This window comes from Mus musculus, chromosome 4 (genome assembly GCF_000001635.26).
Source record: "Mus musculus strain C57BL/6J chromosome 4, GRCm38.p6 C57BL/6J".
NCBI classification, from domain to species: Eukaryota; Metazoa; Chordata; class Mammalia; order Rodentia; family Muridae; genus Mus; species Mus musculus.
In genome coordinates, this window is record NC_000070.6 from 115,759,728 (window position 1) to 115,778,915 (window position 19,188).

At 41.7% G+C, this 19,188-nt stretch overlaps 1 protein-coding gene across 3 annotated transcripts in view; it reads left to right on the forward strand.

The window, feature by feature from the left end:
• Efcab14 (EF-hand calcium binding domain 14) overlaps positions 1–17,666 on the forward strand; it is a 39,678-nt gene extending 22,012 nt beyond the window's left edge. The window contains exons 7-12 of one of the 3 annotated variants that reach the window (XM_006503006.4): positions 143–334; positions 2,491–2,571; positions 4,845–4,956; positions 6,666–6,785; positions 14,111–14,295; positions 15,334–17,601. In XM_006503006.4, the coding sequence (XP_006503069.1) occupies positions 143–334; positions 2,491–2,571; positions 4,845–4,956; positions 6,666–6,785; positions 14,111–14,286 (681 nt within the window). In that variant the 3' untranslated portion in view covers positions 14,287–14,295; positions 15,334–17,601. Of the gene's footprint in view, positions 1–142; positions 335–2,490; positions 2,572–4,844; positions 4,957–6,665; positions 6,786–14,110 lie in introns of all 3 variants that reach the window. The other 2 variants (NM_172698.2, NM_001368627.1) reach the window with 2 other exon arrangements.
• Positions 17,667–19,188: the final 1,522 nt, after the last annotated feature.

Genomic DNA, 19,188 nt, shown 5'->3' on the forward strand with positions numbered 1-19,188 from the left:
AGTGGAAACAGTTTAGAGTAGGAAGAACAAAGCAGATCTAAACGGTTGGTGGTCACAACCAGAAGTTGTGACCTTGCCTCCTGTCCTGCTTGTCTAGTTGCAGTGTCAGGTGGATCTACAATGCAGTTTATTTCCAATCTAGGATATCCTGTACCTGCACAACTCCTTAGAGGAAGTCAACAGTACTGTAGTGGAATACCAGAGACAGAATGACCTTAAACTCAAGGGAATGAGCGAGACCCTCAGTAACCTGACACAGAGACTCAGCCTGATAGAAAGCCATGTGGTTGCACTGAGCAAGGCAGAACAGAGAACAAACGTGAGCTCCAGCACGGTAAGCTTTTCAGATCTGCTGTGACACGTTGTGCTGGTGTGTGTTGTCTGTGCATAGACGATCTTCCCCATCCCCTGTGAACAGTAGTGTGCACACTTGAGAGAATACACGTTTGTTTTGTCCTTACTTTACATCAGCTTGAAGCCATATAGCAGCTCTCAGAAGTGAGTGGCACGGGGTTTACAGTGTGTGTTTGAAAGGGGTGGCATCAAGGGTCAGCTGAAACACATCAGCTCACTACAGCGTGTTAGCAGAAACAACAAGTCTCTCAATGTTGCCCATGGTCCATCAGGTACAGACACATGGGCACGTATTTTCTTTTCTTCTTTTCTTTTCTTTTCTTTTCTTTTCTTTTCTCTTCTTTTCTTTTCTTTTCTTTTCTTTTCTTTTCTCTTAAGATGTTAGAAGTGGCTGGGCGGTGGTGGCACACACCTTTAATCCCAGCATTAGGAGGGCAGAGGCAGGCGGATTTCTGAGTTCGAGGCCAGCCTGGTCTACAAAGTGAGTTCCAGGACAGCCAGGGCTATACAGAGAAACCCTGTTTCAAAACAAACAAACAAACCAACAAACAAACAAAGATAGATGTTAGAAGTGGTAAGAATGACAGATAAAAAATCTTGTGCCATTTTTTTTTAACCCTGAACTTGGCTTACAGATTCATCCTGCTTCTGTCAGCATAGAGGAAACCTTTTGCATATAATGTTAGGAAACCCATTTAAATAGATGAAGTTGCTTCCATGAACAAACCCAACCAATTAGATCACACAGAAAAAAATATGAAAGCAGAAAGGCAATCAGTTGGGAAGGAGATTAGCAGGAGTGGGAGGAACACGGGGTTAATGGGGGGGGGGGGTGGAATGAGGTGATTATGATAAATATATTCTGTACATGGATGGAAAATATAATGAAACCCATCATTATGTATAATTACCTTATGCTAATAAAAACATTTTTAAACAGATGAAATCAGAGTAGTTCAGCTTCCAAGGTCAATGAGTTGTTTTCTGTGTTAGAGAACTGAGTGACCCACTAAATCACTGAAGCTCACTGGCTATGAGGGTTTCTGGTTTTCGTGATCTCGTGAACAGTGTTTGCTTTAATTCACGTTTCATCTGTACATCATGCTGGGATTCACAGGGATCATTTCATTAACAGTGATAGGTCTTGCTTTTAAAGGTTTCGTAGAGCAAAGACACATGTACATTTTTTTATGGAAATTATACTGAAATTCAAGGAACAGCCAAAGCTGGAAGCTAACCACTCATGAGATGGAGCCCTGGCACAGAGTTAGAAATGCTTGAGCCGGCTCTGCCGCAATGAACCTTGGCAAGCTGCCTGAAAATGGCTTTGAAGGGTTGGGTGGAAAGACCTGTCCCCTTCTGCCTGGCCCTCCTGCTTTACAAGAGTGTGTAATTTACTACAAAGCTGTGAAGATTAAAGGAGTCCTAGTTTTTAAAGCCTTTTGAACTCAGCTAAGCTAAGTAGGGGCTAAGAACTTTGGGTGATTTGATGAATAGTGTGCCTTGAAGGTTTTTCAAGGCTTATTGTGAAAACTTACCACACCATATCCCTTGCTGTCTCTGCCCTCCCCTTTTTATTTTTATCCAGCAAAGAAAATCAGTAATAGTATCCATCTGTCCTACTATTTCTTCCAGCAGTGTCACACTGGATCTGGGTAGAAGTTACATTGCAGTTTTAAAGTTTGTGAATAAAACATTTAGAAGCCTTTATTCCACTTTCTCTCCTTGTGCCCTTCCCATGTTATTCTCTTCTCCCACTCCTTTGCCATTTGTGTTTAAAGTGGTTCAGATCCCTTAAATAAATGTGAGAAATTTGTTTAAGAAGTATTAAGTCAGGGTTGGAGAGATGACTCAGCTGGTAAAGTAGGTGCCACACAAGCGTGAAGACCCAAGTTCAGAACCCCAGACCCACAAAAAAGCCAGACACAGTGGCATAAATCTGAAACTCATTTGTTCTGGGTTTGAGCAGAGACATGCTGGCCAGCCAGCCTAATCAAAATGGCTACTTCCAGGTTCAGTAAGAGACCCTGTCTTAAATACTCGCTGACATGTGTACACACACACACAAGTATTTGATGTCATTTAAGTTTCAATGTCTCCCCTTAACCTTTTCTTCTATTTTCTTTGCCCTCTAAGATGGAGAATAGGGCTGCCACTCTGAAAAGAGAGTCTTTGGTGACCAACAGAAGTGACACTGTACAGGCGCAAAGCATGAAGGTAAGGAACAGGAAGCTTCTGTAAAGTAAAAACAAACACATCAGCGTCCCCATGACACCTACAACCAGCCATCCCCTCTAATAGGGGCACTTTGACCCTCTGTGAGAAACGCCAAGACAGAGCAGTTAGTTATTGGTGAATGAATGAATATCACATGAGGCACATACCTTGTACTAAGCACTTTACAGGGAACTGGGATGGCCACAGTGAATGAGACAGATAGGTGACCCCTATGGTGGCACAGCTCAAGACTGATCAGACAGTCACAAGTCTGATCAATGCTGCAGTGGAAAAGTGTAGGGTATGATGTGGGCATTGAGAGGGATCAGGTTGGCATTCCTAAGGAAACAACTATTAAGCTGAGACAGTTATTGTCCAAGTTTGTTTTTATTGCTGTGATAAACACTATGACCAAAAGCAACATGGGGAGGAAGTTTATTATATCCTGTGGGTTTCAGTCTATTGTCAAGGGAAGCCAAGGCAGGAGCTTGAAGCAGAAACTGTGGAGGACTGCTACACTGGCTTGTTTCCTCAGCTTACTCGGCTCCTGTTCCTATACAGCTCAGGCTACCCTCAGTGATCTGTGCTCTCCTATGTCAGTTAGCAATTAAGACAAAGCCCCATGCACATATCCACAGGCGGATGAAGGCAGCTCCTCAGCTGAGGTTCCCTCTTCCCATGTCACACTAATTTGTATCAAGTTGACAAAATTAATTAGCAGAGTTATCTAAACTAACAATAGGGGACAGAGGCATAGATGATCTAAAAATGGTGTCCAGCTTAAAAATCATTTCATGTTTAAATTGCATTCTCAACACGTTCATAGTCCTGTTAAGTCCTGTTGAGATAAAGGGAGAGCCAGGAAGATTGAGATAGAACAGCGTCATCTGAGATGCACAGTGTTTGAGTTCAGAGGATAGGAAGTTCCAAGTCATGAACTTTGCTAAAACCATATTACAGAAGGTTTAGATGTAAAACTTTCTAACTTTACTCTTTGATCCTCAGCAAATTTGTATTGTCTGGATAAAGTCATATATATTTAAGATTTTAATGCATTATAAGGTGGGCTTTTATTGAGCTTTTAAACTGTTTCTACACTTTTCTTAAACATTGTTTAAGGAATGACAACATTTTAAAAACCAGATTTAAATGTTGAACACAAAAGACTTAACAGATGGTTAATATTAGAAAGTAGTAGTGATTTCAGCAGTAATTCATATCTTAACAGTCAGATCAGAACATAGCAACCACACTTCTGCCTAAATCTCTGGCTTTACGTTTAGATCCCTAGTGTTGTAACTGTCACGCCAGTCAGTCAGTCTCTCCGTGTTACCTCATCAAAGCATCCCAACCAGATTCAGTTTGTGCTGTCAGTAAGCATTTAGCATCTAGGTTTGTTTGTGTGTTCATATTGGGTCTCCCTAAATAAATCCAGTAGCCACTGTTCAGTAACTATTAGGGTATACATTAGGATAGAACAGGGATGTGTAAGCTCACTGAGTGAGGCATGAGGTGCACTGGTGCTCCTAAACAAAGGCTTGGCCTTTTCATACAGTAAACCGATGCCAACCACAGAAGAACTAGGCTGCTCTCCGTACAATTAAGTGTATTGGTTTATATACCATCCTAGATAAAGCTGAAAATAAGGCCATGTGTGGATTGGGTAGACTTTAGACCCTAGTAACAGTTTGAATTAGAAATATTATAACTCCTACTTTGTTTGTGTCTCTGACAGTTCTTGCTACCAGTTAAATCATTATAGTGTTCCGTTGGGTGAATCAGGGGAATGCTTGTGGTTTGATTGAGTTCTGCTGGGTTTTGTTATGGTTTTGTTTTTTGGTTTGTTTGTTTTTAATTTTCCTTCAGATGACATGGTCACAAAGTGATGAGATATCTGAGGCACTTTTTCAGTTAGTATAAAATAGCTCCAGAAAATAGTGTCCCCTATTATTTAGGAAGCAGGTGCTACACAGCACCTGAGTAAGGGCACATTGTCTTTTCTGCTGACACATGCATACCTTCCTCTATGGACTGTTCACAATGAAACAGATCAGAGAGAATGTAAGATCCTTGTAGCCCCCTTTAAACCCAGCTGAGCACTTATCAACACTGAGCCCCAAAGACAGTCCTAGTATTTGTCCATCCCTTCATTGACCTTAGCAGGGACATGTAAAGGCCAATCTTAGGTGCGGAATGTGTCTTGGGAGTATAGCAGAAGCTCCAGTGAGGTGTTACCCCAACCTTAAGCCTTATCTGATCTCTGTTTGGGGCAGAAAGAAGATAATTCAAATTCTCAGGTATCCGAGCTTCGAGAAAAACTGCAGCTGATCAGTGCTCTCACAAACAAACCTGAAAGCAACAGGCCTCCGGAGACCACAGATGAAGGTAAGCAGCTAGCTGGCTTCTGAATATTTCACGCAGGCTTGGGCAGCCTGTCTCCCACACAGGGAGTAGGAACGGTGTCCGCCAGCACTAATGGGACCGAGTGAGTGATGCCTGAGCGCACCGAGCTGAGGCTGATGCACCTCGCTTTCATTTAGCAAAAGCCCATTTTGTACTTGATTTGTACTCTAGTCTATTAAGGGGAGAACGGGTAATGTTTAGCTGGAAATAGACTTCTCCATGCTGCCTGCATCCAATTATAGGCAAAAATGTTACTGTCATAGCTTACATTAAACTAGTCCTAAATGTTATGTTTCTGTTACTGTGAGTCCTCTAAAAAGGACTCTTAAATATTAGTCCTCTAAAAAGTCGTTAACAGGTAATGATGGAATTCTTCCAATTTGCAGGCCACTTGACTTTAGGTAAGGGCACACTAATCAATATTATTAGATGCATTAATTAACATCTACTGATTTAGGACTTGTGAGGCTGTAACAAGATACTAGACAGTATTGGCTTTGACCGCCCTAGCTCAAGCATTCTTCAGCTTTGGAGCTGTAGAATAGCTTCCCTCAGTTTCTCTCCTGTGAGAAACAGAACTATGTTGAAGGTCTTGTAACACTGGCTTCATCTTGCTATATAGCATTCTTATGGTATGGTGGCTAGTGGCTCATGCCCTCACACCAGACTTAATAGCCTATTTCCCAAGAAATCAAAAGACTTATCCAACTCAAGTCTTAGCATCGGTCTTAGTCAGGGTTTCTATTCCTGCATAAAACATTATGACCAAGAAGCAATCTGAGGAGGAAAGGGTTTATTCAGCTTACACTTCCACATTGCTATTCATCATCAAAGGAAGTCAGGACAGGAACTCACACAGGGTAGGAACTTGGAGGCAGGAGTGGATGCAGAAGCCATGGAAGAAAGCTGCTTACTGACTTGCTTCCCCTGGCTTGCTCAGCCTGCTTTCTTATAGAACTCAGGCCCACCATACCAGGGATTGCACCACACACAATGGGTTAGGCCCTCCCCCCTTGATCACTAATTGAAAAAAAAAATGTCTTATAGCTGGATCTCATGGAGGCATTTCCTCAACTGAAGCTCCTTTGTGATAACTCCAGCTGTGTCAAGTTGACACAAAACCAACCAGTACAGCATCTAAGCATAGATGACAATAAGGCAGGTAGAGCCTAAAGTATGGTCAATTTGGTTTTTGTTTGTTTTTAGATTTTTGTTTTGTTTTGTTTTTTGAAATATTTGCAAGTTATCATTGAGTTGGTATTTGAATCTAAATACAGAAATTCATTCATGGTTCATATATACATTGTCCTTATACAAATGGCCTGGTGTTAATTTTATTTGTTATTTTTAGGTCACCTTTATTTGACTATGACCTATCACATGAAGTCATACAAGGAGTTTTCCACCTGTTTTATCTTCTGAAAGATTTTGATTTGGGGCATTTCAGATTTTCAGATTAGGGCTACTCACCCTGTGCCAGATTCTGCTTCAGGCCTTAGTGTAGTCCCGATCCCTCTTCGCTTATCTGCACACATCCTTCAGTCTGTACCTTTACCTTCATAGTTACATTGCTGCTGTAACTCTCAGCGACTTTTCTTAAAATATACCTGCTCTAGTACTAGGTGACCTTTGATACTCACTTAATTTGGTGTTGGAATTGATTGTAATAAAGGTATATGTGTTTGCTACAGAGCAAGTACAGAACTTCACATCAGATCCTTCAGCATTGCCAGAATTTTCACAGCTTCTTAGAAACCAAATTGAGACCCAAGTAAAACCTCTCTCCCTGCCTGGGATTTCTAGCATCAAAGGTAATGTTAATGATGGAAATGTTCAAAGTTGTAACTGTTATAACTTGTTAATGGTTTTTCTTGTTTAAAAATGAAAGCATATCTAATGAACTAGAGAGATGATTCAGGTGGTTAAGGCTTGAGTTCAGTTCCTAGAATCCGTGTGAAAAAAGCCAGGTGTGATGGCACACTTACAGTTCCAGCACTGGGAATATGCAGACGGGTAGATTCTTGGGGCTCAGTGTCCAGCCAGCCTAACCCACTTGTTGAGTTCCAAACTAGTAAGAAACATTTTCTCAAAAACAAAAAGGTGAACAGAGACCAGAGAGATAGCTCAGTGCCTAATAGCACTTACAGCCTAATGATCTAAGGTCAGTCCCCAGAACTAACATAAAGACAAAAGCAGAGAGTTGAGTATGAAGTTGTCCTCTGAGCTCAACATATGACATGTGTACACCCACACCCACACACATCATACACAAACATAATAATCATCTATTTTAAAAGGTGGACAGTACCTGAGGAGTAACACCTGAGATTGCCCTCTGGCCTCCACATACCTGCAAATACACAGGTACACGCACAGAAACACACACACACACAATTTATAGCTAACATTGTTGGGCCAGATACAGAAAGCTGCCCACATCTAAACAGCAGTTAATTGGTTGAGACAGAATTCAAGCTGAGGCTGACTCTAAAGCTTCCATACTACCTTTCTCTTAAATGTTGTTTAAGGTCTTCAGTCATTCACTAAGTGCCCTCCAGACCCCATGTCAAAGGATGGAATACAGTATAAGATACAATCTTGCCGGGCGGTGGTGGCATATGCTTTTTGGGAGGCAGAGGCAGGCGGATTTCTGAGTTCGAAGCCAGCCTGGTCTACAAAGTGAGTTCCAGGACAGCCAAGGGTACACAGAGAAACCCTGTCTCAAAAAAAAAAAAATAAAATAAAAAAAAAAAATAAGGATACAGTCTCAGCCAGACACAGTGCATATACCTATAATCTCAACTGAGGCACAACAATAAAGATATTGAGGCCAGCCTGTGCTCTATATAGTGAGATCATGTCTCCAAAAATGTCCCTTTCTTTCCATAAGGATAGGTTGTCTAAAGCAGAGGACAGAAAAAGCAAACACAATTCTGTTAGATTAGCAAAACAAGTCAAAGTTGACTGTTTCCCTGCAACAGGCCCTCTGGGATTCTGACAGCGAGCAGAATAAGTATTCATACAAAGGCTATATGTCATAGAACAATGTCTGCCTTGTTCTCAGTAGTGTCTTGTACTCTTCATTGTGATGGTGAGGCTTCCTGGTTGTCTCTTGCCGTCTGGAAAGTCGTCCAGTTCTGACCACATACCTTGCACTGGTTCTTCACTTAGGTTCAGATGCCATCGTGCTCTCCCAGGTCTGGAGCAGGTGCTTCCTGTGCGTTATGACATGTTTTACTTGCTCCTAATTAGCATATGCCACTGTTGAAATTCCCTAGGAAGAAACAGTTTAGCTTCCGTGAGGAAAGTCTCATGGAAGTCTCCTGTTCACTCCCTAGCCTGCAGCACAGAGCCTGGTAGGACTGTGAAACTGAATGACTGTGTTGCTTATTCATCTTGCAGTTAATGCTTAACTACCATTACTTTTCGCCCCGTCTGGGGTGGCTTTCCTTTGTTTTCTGGAGGGGAAGGCGAGTCATTGTATTTACTCTCTATTGAAAGGAATTCCCATCTAGCCATTTGCTGTTGGGAAGAAGTATCCCAGCTGCTTTTCTGGCTCAGGGCATTTCTGAGGTCTCACCAGCTGCACTGCCAGGCCCGCGAAGCAACAGGAGTGAGGAGGGCCTTTCAGGAATTTATGAGACTTCCTCAATGGAGTAGATCTTGCACAGAAATAGCTTTTCCTCCCTTCAGCACATCTTCCCAAGTACCAAACAGCAAGAGGCATGTGGAGTCAAAGCATGATCTTGAATAAATGAAGAAAAATAATCAGGAAAGCTTTTAAAGAAACACACACTAGTGACCTTCTTCTTTCTATAGTATTATAATCTTTTCAGTGAGCTTAAGAACTCAGTCAAGTCCTTTTTATTTTTTATTTCTTCTATAATTCTTAATTGTGTGTGCACTCTCAAAGGCCAGAAACATCAGATCCTTCTGGAGCTGGAGCTGGAGCTGCAGGCAGTTGTGAACTACCTGACACGGACGCTAGGAACTGAACTCTGGTCCGCAGGGGGAGGAGTACAAACTCCTGACCACTGATCCATCTCTCTGAAACCCCTTTTGGATTTTTTTAGTTTGTTGGTTGATTGGTGTTTGTTTAAAGTTTTTGTTTTGTTTTGTTTTGTTGAGGTTTTTTTGTATGTTTTTTGTTTGTTTTGAGACAACCTCATATAGCCAGGTTGACCTTACTACTCTGTATATCTGAGTCTGGTCTTGAACTCTGGATTACAGGCATACACCACCACCCCTGGATCAAATCCTTTTTAAATTGTTAAAGGCTTTTGTTGGAAATTTTCTAATGTCATTTTCTAAATAGTATCTTTGTTATTTTTTTTAATACAGATTAACTGGTAGCATTAACCACCAAAAAAATAAACAAACAGATACAGAGATTTCTATGGTCCTTTTTTAATGGAGATATAATTCATACTCCATGTCACCCTTTTAAACTGTGTAATTGCATGGGCCTTAGTATATTCTCAAGATTATATAGCCATCACCTTGACTTAATTCCATAGCATTTTTATCACCCCAGAATGAAGCTTCATACTCCTTTAACAGCTTCGTCTGAGGCTGGCCAGATGCCTCAATGCTTGCCAGCAAGCCTGACACCCTGAGCAGGAGCCACGTGGTAGAAGAAGAAAGCCCACGCCCACAAGTTCTTCTCTGATCTCCACATGCATCTTACTATGTACACATGTACACATACACAATAAGTACATAGATAGATAGATAGATAGATAGATAGATAGATAGATAGATAGATAGATAGATAGATAAGGGAGAAGTTTAAGATGCACTCCAGTTACTCCTACTGTCTCAATAAACTTATTTATCTGGGATGTTTCGTTTGTAGAAATGGAATCATACAATCTGTGGCCTTCTATATACTTCTTTTATCATAGTTCTCTTTTCATTTTGTGGCATGAAACAATACTTCCTTTCTATGGCTGAGTAATAGTCTATTGTATGCTATATTCACACTTTGTTCATCCATTCATCAGTTGATGCATATTTGGGTTGTTTCCAGTTTTTTACAAATAATAATGCTGCTGTGAACATGAGGGCATAGATTTTTATGAACATGGTTGTTTTCTTGACCTAGTGCCTAGGAATTAAATTACCAGGTCATACAGTTCCTGAACGGCCAAACCGTTGTTCGGAATGTGACTTCCAGTTGACATTCTCATTAGCCCCGTAAGGACTCATCGCTTTCCCCCACATCATCATTGCTCCTGATGATGGCCATCCTGGTGATGATAAAGTAGTCTGTAATCCTGACTTTTTTTATTTCTTCCAATTTTGAGATTATATTATAATTATATCAACTCTCCCTTCCCTTTCTTTCCTCCAAACCCTCCCATATACATCTCCTTTCTCTCTTTCAACTCCGTGGTTTCTTTTTCATTAATTGTTTTTACACACACACACACACATTCCTAACTATAACCTGATAAATCTGTATAATGTATGTTTTCAGGGCTGACCATTCGTCATTAGATAACTAATTGATGTGCTCTTCCCTGGATAAACAGTTTTTCCTACTTTCAGCATCTCATAGTTACCCATATGTAGTTTTTTGTGTAGGGTTGAAGTCTCCTGGGGCTTAGCCCGTACACTTTGGTGTGTCTATTGTTGTCCTTGTTCAGTTCATATTTAGATAGTCGTATAGGTGAGACTTTATAGTGTAGCTTCTGACATTCTCGTTTGTTTGTTTGTTTGTTTGTTTGTTTGTTTGTTTGTTTGAGACAGGGTTTCTCTGTGTAGCCCTGGCTGTCCAAGAACTCACTCTGTAGACCAGGCTGGCCTCGAACTCAGAAATCCGCCTGCCTCTGCCTCCCTAGTGCTGGTATTAAAGGTGTACGCCACCATGCCCAGCTAGCTTCTGACATTCTTAAGAGACAAAATTGCAGGGTAAACTCCTTGACCCTCTGGCTCTTACAGTCTTTCCGCTCTTCCTTCTGAAATGTTCCCTGAGCCATAGGTGTAGGAGCTGTTTTATAGAGGTGCCCATTGGAACTGGTCTCCACATCTCTGCATTTTGATTGGTTGTAGTTTTCTGTAATGGTTTCTGTCTGTTGCACTTTTCCATGGTTATAAGGACAAATATTTAAAATGTTGTTAGGATTTATTCTGGTAGGTTCTCCTCCAAGATCCATGACTTCACTAGGCCTGGGTAGTTGACCAAGTTTCCAGTACTAAACACAATTTCCCTCCTAATTTAAGCAGGTCTTAAGTCCAATGAGAGGGCCGGGCAGTGGTGGCACACGCCTTTAATCCCAGAGGACAACCAGGGCTACACAGAGAAACCCTGTCTCAGAAAAAGAAAAAAAAAAAAAAAAGTTCAGTGAGAGAGCTGATGGTTACTGCCAACATATGCATGCCACTACTGCACCCTTGGGGTTATCATGCCATGCTGGTCATCATTGTGTCTCATAAGCACCATATCTGTGTGACACTCTTGGTTGCTTACCTCCTTTGGAAGCTTGATTGGCACCTCTGGTACCAAAAACCTTAGTCCTTAGAACAGAGGCATTCAGGTCAGTTCCAGCTCGGGGCCTCTGACTCTGTGTCTGAAGTGAATGGTGTCTTCAGCAATAAGAACTTAACCTTCCACTCTGGGAGGCAACCAATAGCAATGGTAGCTGTTTGGGGGAGTTTGGAAGAGTCTCTTGAACAAACCTGACCAACAAAAAGAGGATTTCTTATGCCTAATGTTGAAGTTATCTTAGGTGTTCTCTTGGAGGGACCATTGTCAGCCTAGACGAGGAAATTTCATTTAAACTATATACGTATTTTTACACACAGACTTAGTATATTACAGGTGGGGAATTTTTAGGTGAATAGTTAATCATGATTCCTATGACTTCTTCACACGTCCTTACTTATTTTACCTTCCTCTTTCCTTCTGTGTTTATCTCCCTCCCAATTCCTGATTCTTCAACTACTTAATTTCTAGATCTAGAAAGACAATGGTACATAGTAGCAAGATCACCATACTGGGTAATATTTGATACACTTCAGTGCTTTTCAAAGTTGGTTGATTGCAGTGAGAATTTTGGTTTCTTAAAATCAGAGAAATATTATAAGAATAAGTTTTTGTTTTAATTCCATATGGGGCTGCTTCAGGTTGTCCACAGCAGCTGACTATGATTTGCCTCATGCTCTAGCAGAGTCATAGTTTTTACAACGACAGATAGTTTCTGTGATTATGTGACATTTAGAATTCTGGGATCTCTTCACAGGGTATATCAATGCTAGGCTCCCAAGCAGCAGGCTGGGTTATTGGTTGTTGTTGGTTGCAGTTGGTCTCTGTTTAAGTAGCCAGGCTCAAAGAAGAAACAAGATAAAAAGAAAAAATTGGGTGTCTTGACTGCAAAGATCAAACGTCCCAAGGAACTCAATACTACCCCTAATTAGCAGGAAATAGTCTAAGGATGATGTTGCCCCCTTTCCTCTCTGTCCTTTTTTTCTCCCTATCTAGTGTTGGGGTGGGTGGAAAGGGTGGAAGAAAAAAAAAAAAAACGTTGCCACAAAGTAGCCAAATACTGGCTACAGTTGACCTTTGCATTTTGTTTGTTTGTTTGTTTTGTTTTGTTTTTCGAGACAGGGTTTCTCTGTATAGCTCTGGCTGTCCTAGAACTCACTTTGTAGACCAGGCTGGCCTCCAACTCAGAAATCCGCCTGCCTCTGCCTCCCTAATGCTGGGATTAAAGGCGTGCGCCACCACGCCCAGCTAGATCTTTGCATTTTATAACTATTAGAATTGAGAATGCCATCTCACATATATATGTAGTACAGAATAGCAAAATATCTTTAGAGCCATTTCAGAAATCGAAAACTTAAGTCAGCAACTCAAATGGCAGTTTTAAAAATTAAACATTCTAACATTACAACCAAAAGATGCACTGGTTTGATACGTGCTAAAGAACAATGGCAAGAAAATATTTTTTAAGTTTTTGTTTTCTACAAACCCTTGTTTCTATAAGAAGAGAAAACTTGGTATATACAATAAAAACACTGCAGCTCACAGCATACAGTAGACTGAAATCCAAAGCAAAGTGCTTCAGGCAGCGTTCATGGCGTATGGCATGAGGGCATATGCACTGTGTGTCAGCACGTCCCGTACTGTAGATCAGGCGAACACTTCCAGAAACACCTCAGACTTGTTAAGCATATGAGTCTGATTTACTGTTTGGTCACTGTTGCCAAACATGACGCCAACATTGCAGGTATGTAACTAACTTCCATATGAGTTTTCACCTCAGTGTAAAAAGCTGTGCAGTATAGTATTCGTCTCCTTCTTAAAGGATCAAAATGTATCATTCTTGGTTTTTTCCTTATTTCACATCTGTATGTGCATGTGAGTGTGTATTGCGTGTATGTGTCTATATGCATGTTTACCTGTATGGGCATGGGTTTTGTGCATGTGCACATTTACATGTGTGTGCTTGTACACATGTATATGTGTGGGTGTATATTTGGCGGTCCCACACTGATGTCAGGAACCATCCTCACCAAGTCAGTCTTCCAGGCAAGCCCAGAGCTCGCTGGCAGGGCTGGTCGCAGCAGCCAGCTTGCTCTAGGGATGCTCTCACCACTTTCTGAGGTTGGAATTACAGAAAGGTCATCATGCCCTCCTGGAATTTGCATGTATTCTGGGGACCCAAACCCTGGCCCTCGCAGGTGCATGATCACAAACACTTTAACCACTGGTCCATGGGGTTCGGGAAGGCGGGTTCTTGGAGGCTAGAAGAGAGCATCTGATTTCCTGGACCTGAAGTTACAAGTGGCTGGGAGCCAAACTCACAGTCCTAGAAGAGCAGCTAGCACTCTTAACCACTGAGCCATCTCTCTACCCCTCCCAGCAAGTTGGGAGAGTTGTTTTGTTTTGCAGGGGAAGGGTTTGAGATAAGCCCTGGCTGATCTGGAACTTAACTGTATAGATGAGGCTACTCTCAAATCTACAGAGATCTGCCTACCTCTACCCAACCACTCCCAAATGCTAGGATTAAAGATGGTCACCACCACACCCGGCCAAGTAGCCTTTCTTTTAATGCTGGGAAGTCAGTTTAAGCTACTTTTAACTGTATGCATAAACATACTACATGTCTCTCTTGTAATTCCCGTTTAACAGATCTTCAGGATTTATTCCACAAGACTGGTCAAGATGTGGATGGGATGCTGACCTACCAGGAACTCTGGAACTCCCTAGGTTCTGCCATGCCAAGACCAGAGAGCTTGAGAGCATTTGATTCGAATGGAGATGGAAGATACTCTTTCCTGGAACTAAGATTAGCTTTAGGTATCTAGTCTCATCAGGTATATTTGAAACGGATATGTAGCCTGGACTACCTAAAAATCTACTTAACTAAAAAGACAGAAAAAAACAAAAACAAAAACCTTCTTGACTAACTCTTCAGCCCTCCAGTCCTTTATACTACTATAACAAACACATTGTCACCTTTTAACTTGTTTGAAAACACTATTTAAAAAATTATTTTTTTAAAAAAATTTACTTAAAGTATGATGTTTAGAAATCTATGATTTCATGAAGCCAGTGAGATGTTGTAACTTAAAGTTGCCAGGAAAAAAAAATAAAGCCCTCTTCTCTCTTTCCTGTTTTTTGAGGGGAAGAGAATTTACCTTTTAAAGCTGGAAAGTGTATGTATATAGAGATAATAAGTCAGTTTATATTTCATATGAATTTGCCTTAAATTAGATGCACTTTATAGAGCCTCAGAATATGTCTTTTCTTTGAAAGATGAGTCTCTTCTGTTTGTAAATATATAAGATGAAAGATTGTGCATAATGTGTAGAAAGACGATTGGCTTTGAATGGAATGAATGAATGACTTGTTATGAGTAACTGACAGTCTGCTCTGGGTGGCAACTGAACCTCTTCACACCTCCTTAAGGCAGCCCTCAAATGCTTGGGCACCACCATAGGGTTTGAAGCTGGGGCATCAGTTCAGGTATGGATGCTGTGCAGAGGGTGCCAGTTCCAAACTCAGGAAAGTCAGATTCTGGGCCACTGCTCCTATTCCTAACCTAAGAACCAGAGAAGTCTTACTGGGATTTTCCTCATTTTTAATTATCTTTCAAGGATTATGAGCGTAAAAGTTACTCGGTGGGAAATTATATGTTTTCCCCTCAAGAAGTGGGTCTTCTCTGCCCACCCACTCTAGACTACCTTAAAGTTGTAACTGCCTACCTTCAGCACCATGTCCAGTCAGAAATGGGAAGGTTCATGTCCTTGGCTGCTATCCCAAACTAGTTGCCCAGAGCACTAGAGAAAAGCTCTGAGTACCCTTTGATTTTACCTTTAGGATAACCAAGAATTTGCTCTATTTCTTGGCAGGATGCCTAAAGCCAAAATGTGGTCTGATGAAACAGGAAATCATATTCTTTCTTCCTAATTGTTCACTCAAAAGGAGCTATGGGTTTTCTGTCCAGAGGATACCACATGGAGCAGGCGTGCTTGGAGCAGGAGCCTTCTGGTGATGGGGCTGTTTTCCCAGGTCTAAAGAGCATCTGTGATGCTTCCGCTTACATGCTTTGTGGGCAGGCCAGGACAGGTCTGATAGGAGCAGATCACCATTCGCTGACATGTTGAGACACTCCCAGTGCTCTTAGGCGTCTCTGGCAGCTCCAGCAGAAGACCTTACAGAACCGCAGGTTGCTGTAGCCGTCAGGGAAACACTGGAGAAGCTGTTGTGATGGCAGGGCTTCTTTACTAAAGATCATTGCTGTTTAATTTCGATCAAGTTGCCCTGTCAGCTATAGATACAGTCTAGTACCTTTAACCTTTAAAGACATTTGGTTTTCGCTTTGCTTTGCCTTGCTTTTTATATTTTGTTTCTTTTATATATGATATTCAGCTTAGTGTTGGCTTTTTTTTTCTCTAGACATTAAAACTCAGTGAAGGCAAGACAAGTTTTCCTGTGCATGAGTCTTCTTAGCTCATGTTTCTCTCTCTTTAAATTTTTTGCCTTAATGTTTGCCTTGCTCATCTATGCTGTCACCTTCTTGGAAAGGTTAAAAATACAGTTCAAACATTATCCTGGCTCTTTAGGTAACTCTTGTTCTCCTGGCTGCCTTCCATACTAAACACACACACACACACACACACACACACACACACATCCGTACAGATTTTGTAACAACCAAATAAAGTTCTAGCAATAAATTGAATTATTCTGCTATATTTGTATATATTGTACCATAAATAGTATGTCTGTACCTGGAAGGTTTTTCTTTTTTTCTTTCTTTCTTTCTTTCTTTTTTTTTTTTTTTTTGAGAACTGATTTATATGAAATATACTGAGGGTAATGTAGCTTGTCCTTTTTAGTTTCAAGTTCTCATTTGTAGGCAGATACTTTCAAGACACCTTAACTCTTTGTGGTATATGCTTTTCAGTGAGGAAGCAGGATTTGTTTCTTGGACTTTCTTCTGGTTTTTCCATGTCAAGAAGCTTGTCTGCCAGCATCACCCCTGAGCCATGTGATGTCTCTTATCAAACTGACCAGAGGTAGCCATAACTGCCCTCTGACATTCTATACGTTTCTCATCCTGACTATGGCATTACCAGATCTAGGCAGAGGTTGCTATCCTTTGCTAGAAATTGGACAGACTCACTGGCTTAGGAGCCCCAAAAACCTATCAATCGGTGAAGATTGGGTCTTCATTTGTTTATTGTCTTACCTTGTGCATCCAGTGCCTTGTGTTAGTCAAGCTTCACCAGCCACAGATCACCTCTAAGAGAACTCAATGGTAGTGGTGGTGAGTTTGGCTTTGGATTTCAATCCTTTGGCCTTATCAGTCAGTAGCTAAGAGTACTTCCCACCTTAGTTTCTTAAAGTGTTACCCTTGGTCCTTTGCTTTATGTACCATCTACCATAATATTTACTGAAAGACCATTCACAAGCCAGTCATGGTAGTACATACCTGTAATCCCAGCCCTTGGGAGACTGAGACAGGAAAGTAATGAGTTCTAGTCCAGTCTGGGCTCCATAGTGAGATCTTGTCTCAGAAAAGTACCTGGCTTAAATATGACTGTAGTAACATTCAAGGAGGAGCAGAGCAATGGATGCTTGGCTCTTAAGAATGGGTCTAATGCAGAAGAGCTGAGGCAGACAGTCTCACTTCACGACCAGCTTGTTTCCCTTCCATTGCAGTTTGCTCTTTACCATTGCTGGACAGCCCCATCAGCCCCCTCCCTGGTCCCAGCGTCACAGCTGAAGGTTTTGACTGTGATGGGCTCACACTTATAATGGCCTATTGAGTTGTTTTTAGTGACAGCTTTTGTTTGCTACACACCTCATTGGCTTGCTTACCAACCATCTAGATGTGGTCCCTTCTCTCATATTCAAGCCAGAACACATTTGGGTATTCCTGAGACTAGAGAGTGTGTATTGTTTGTTATATAAACCTAACCTACCTTGTTGTTTTCTCATATTAAGAACGGTAAATCTACTTTATATTAATGGAACTATTTTGGTAATACATAAGCAATTTTGGTTTTGTTTAGAGTGGATTCAAGGTTTCCATGACTTCATTTGAGCTTTACTTACTTCCTATCAATATAGCCATTTTAATTTATCTAAATAAAACATTACGTTTCTCTCACTGTGTCTGACTAGAATTTTCCCTGCTCCCCTGATAATTAAAGGGGGAAACCTGCTTTAATCTTTATTTTTGTGGACTGCTTGCTACTTCCTCTTGAAATCAAGGGCTATTAGTTGGAGGTACAAAACAATATCAAGAATCTGCTTTATTTTTGCCAAGTAGGCACCTAAGACTAACAACAACAGCAACAACAAAAAGCAAGAATTGTCTCTGCCACTGGTTGCCCACCAGACCTCTCTCTTAAGACCTTTGCTGAAGACACCTCATCCTCTGTTGACAGGACAGAAATCAAGCTGGAACTGGGCGGGAGTTTCCTTCCTGATGGATAGCCATCATAATGCATGAAGGTAGTCTGCAGGCTGCTGGGGTGGGTGGGGGGAGAGCCATCAACTGTCATCTGTGGATCCTGTGTGCAATACTGCTGACCAGACAGGCAAGGTGTACCCACTGGTACAGGAGTAGCAGCTCTTACAGGGATAACCAAGCAGTTTCTGTTTGGACTTGAAGCCCACTCCACAACAGGAAATGCATGACTCATTTCGTAATCCCAGTCAAAAGCCTGTGGCTAGGAAGGTCCTAGGCCATACCACAGAGACCCATAACCAGTCAAAGTGAGGGTTGAATGGCCATCCATAAATGAGGCATTTATATATCCCCTCCAGGTTCAGGGAGTATCATAGAAGAAAGGGCAGACAATATAGGAGCTGCAGGAAGTCGGGGAGTGGTATAGAAGTCTGACTTTAAGCTGGAGTGGCTCTTAAATTCTCAAACCCACTGTAGCTGTGACTACCAACAAACATGGTGGGTTTGAAAGGAGCTGTTGGAGCCCCCACCTATCCCTGAGGACTTAAATGTAGTTAATGGGTGCTGTGGGAGGGAAGGCCATTTTGTAGCCACTGGTAAGCAACCCTAATGAACTTCATTGATAGGTTTTCAGTTTTGGGGTGTTTGTTTGTTTGTTTGTTTGTTTGTTTGTTTGTTTGTTTTTCAAGGAGCCAGGCGTGGTGGCACACGCCTTTAATCCCAGCACTCTGGAGGCAGAGGCAGGCAGATTTCTGAGTTCGAGGCCAGCCTAGTCTACAGAGTGAGTTCCAGGACAGCCAGGGGAACACAGAGAAACCCTGTCTCGAAAAAAAAAAAAAAAGACATGAAAGCATTTCAATGTTTGACCTGAAGCAAAGCCTGCAGGGCTCAGGCTTTCGGCATATTCAGGATGCGAGGAAGCAAGAAAGGCTGAGGAATGAGCCTGCTCTGGTGTGCATCAGAAGCTCCATCTGGGCCCATTTTATGTGTTCAGATGGTTCAGTGGTTAAGAACAATGGCTGCAGCCAGGTGTGGTGGGGCACACCTTTGATCCCAGCACTTGGGAAGCAGAGGCAGATGGATTTCTGAGTTCGAGGCCAGCCTGGTCTACAAAGTGAGTTCCAGGACAGCCAAGGCTACACAGAAAATCCCTGTCTTGAAAAAAAACAAAAACAAAACAAAACAAAACAAACAAACAAAAAACCCACTGGCTGCTTTTCCAGGGGGCCCAGGTTCAATTCCCAGCACTCACATAGAGGGCCACAGTTGTCTAACGTCAGTTCCA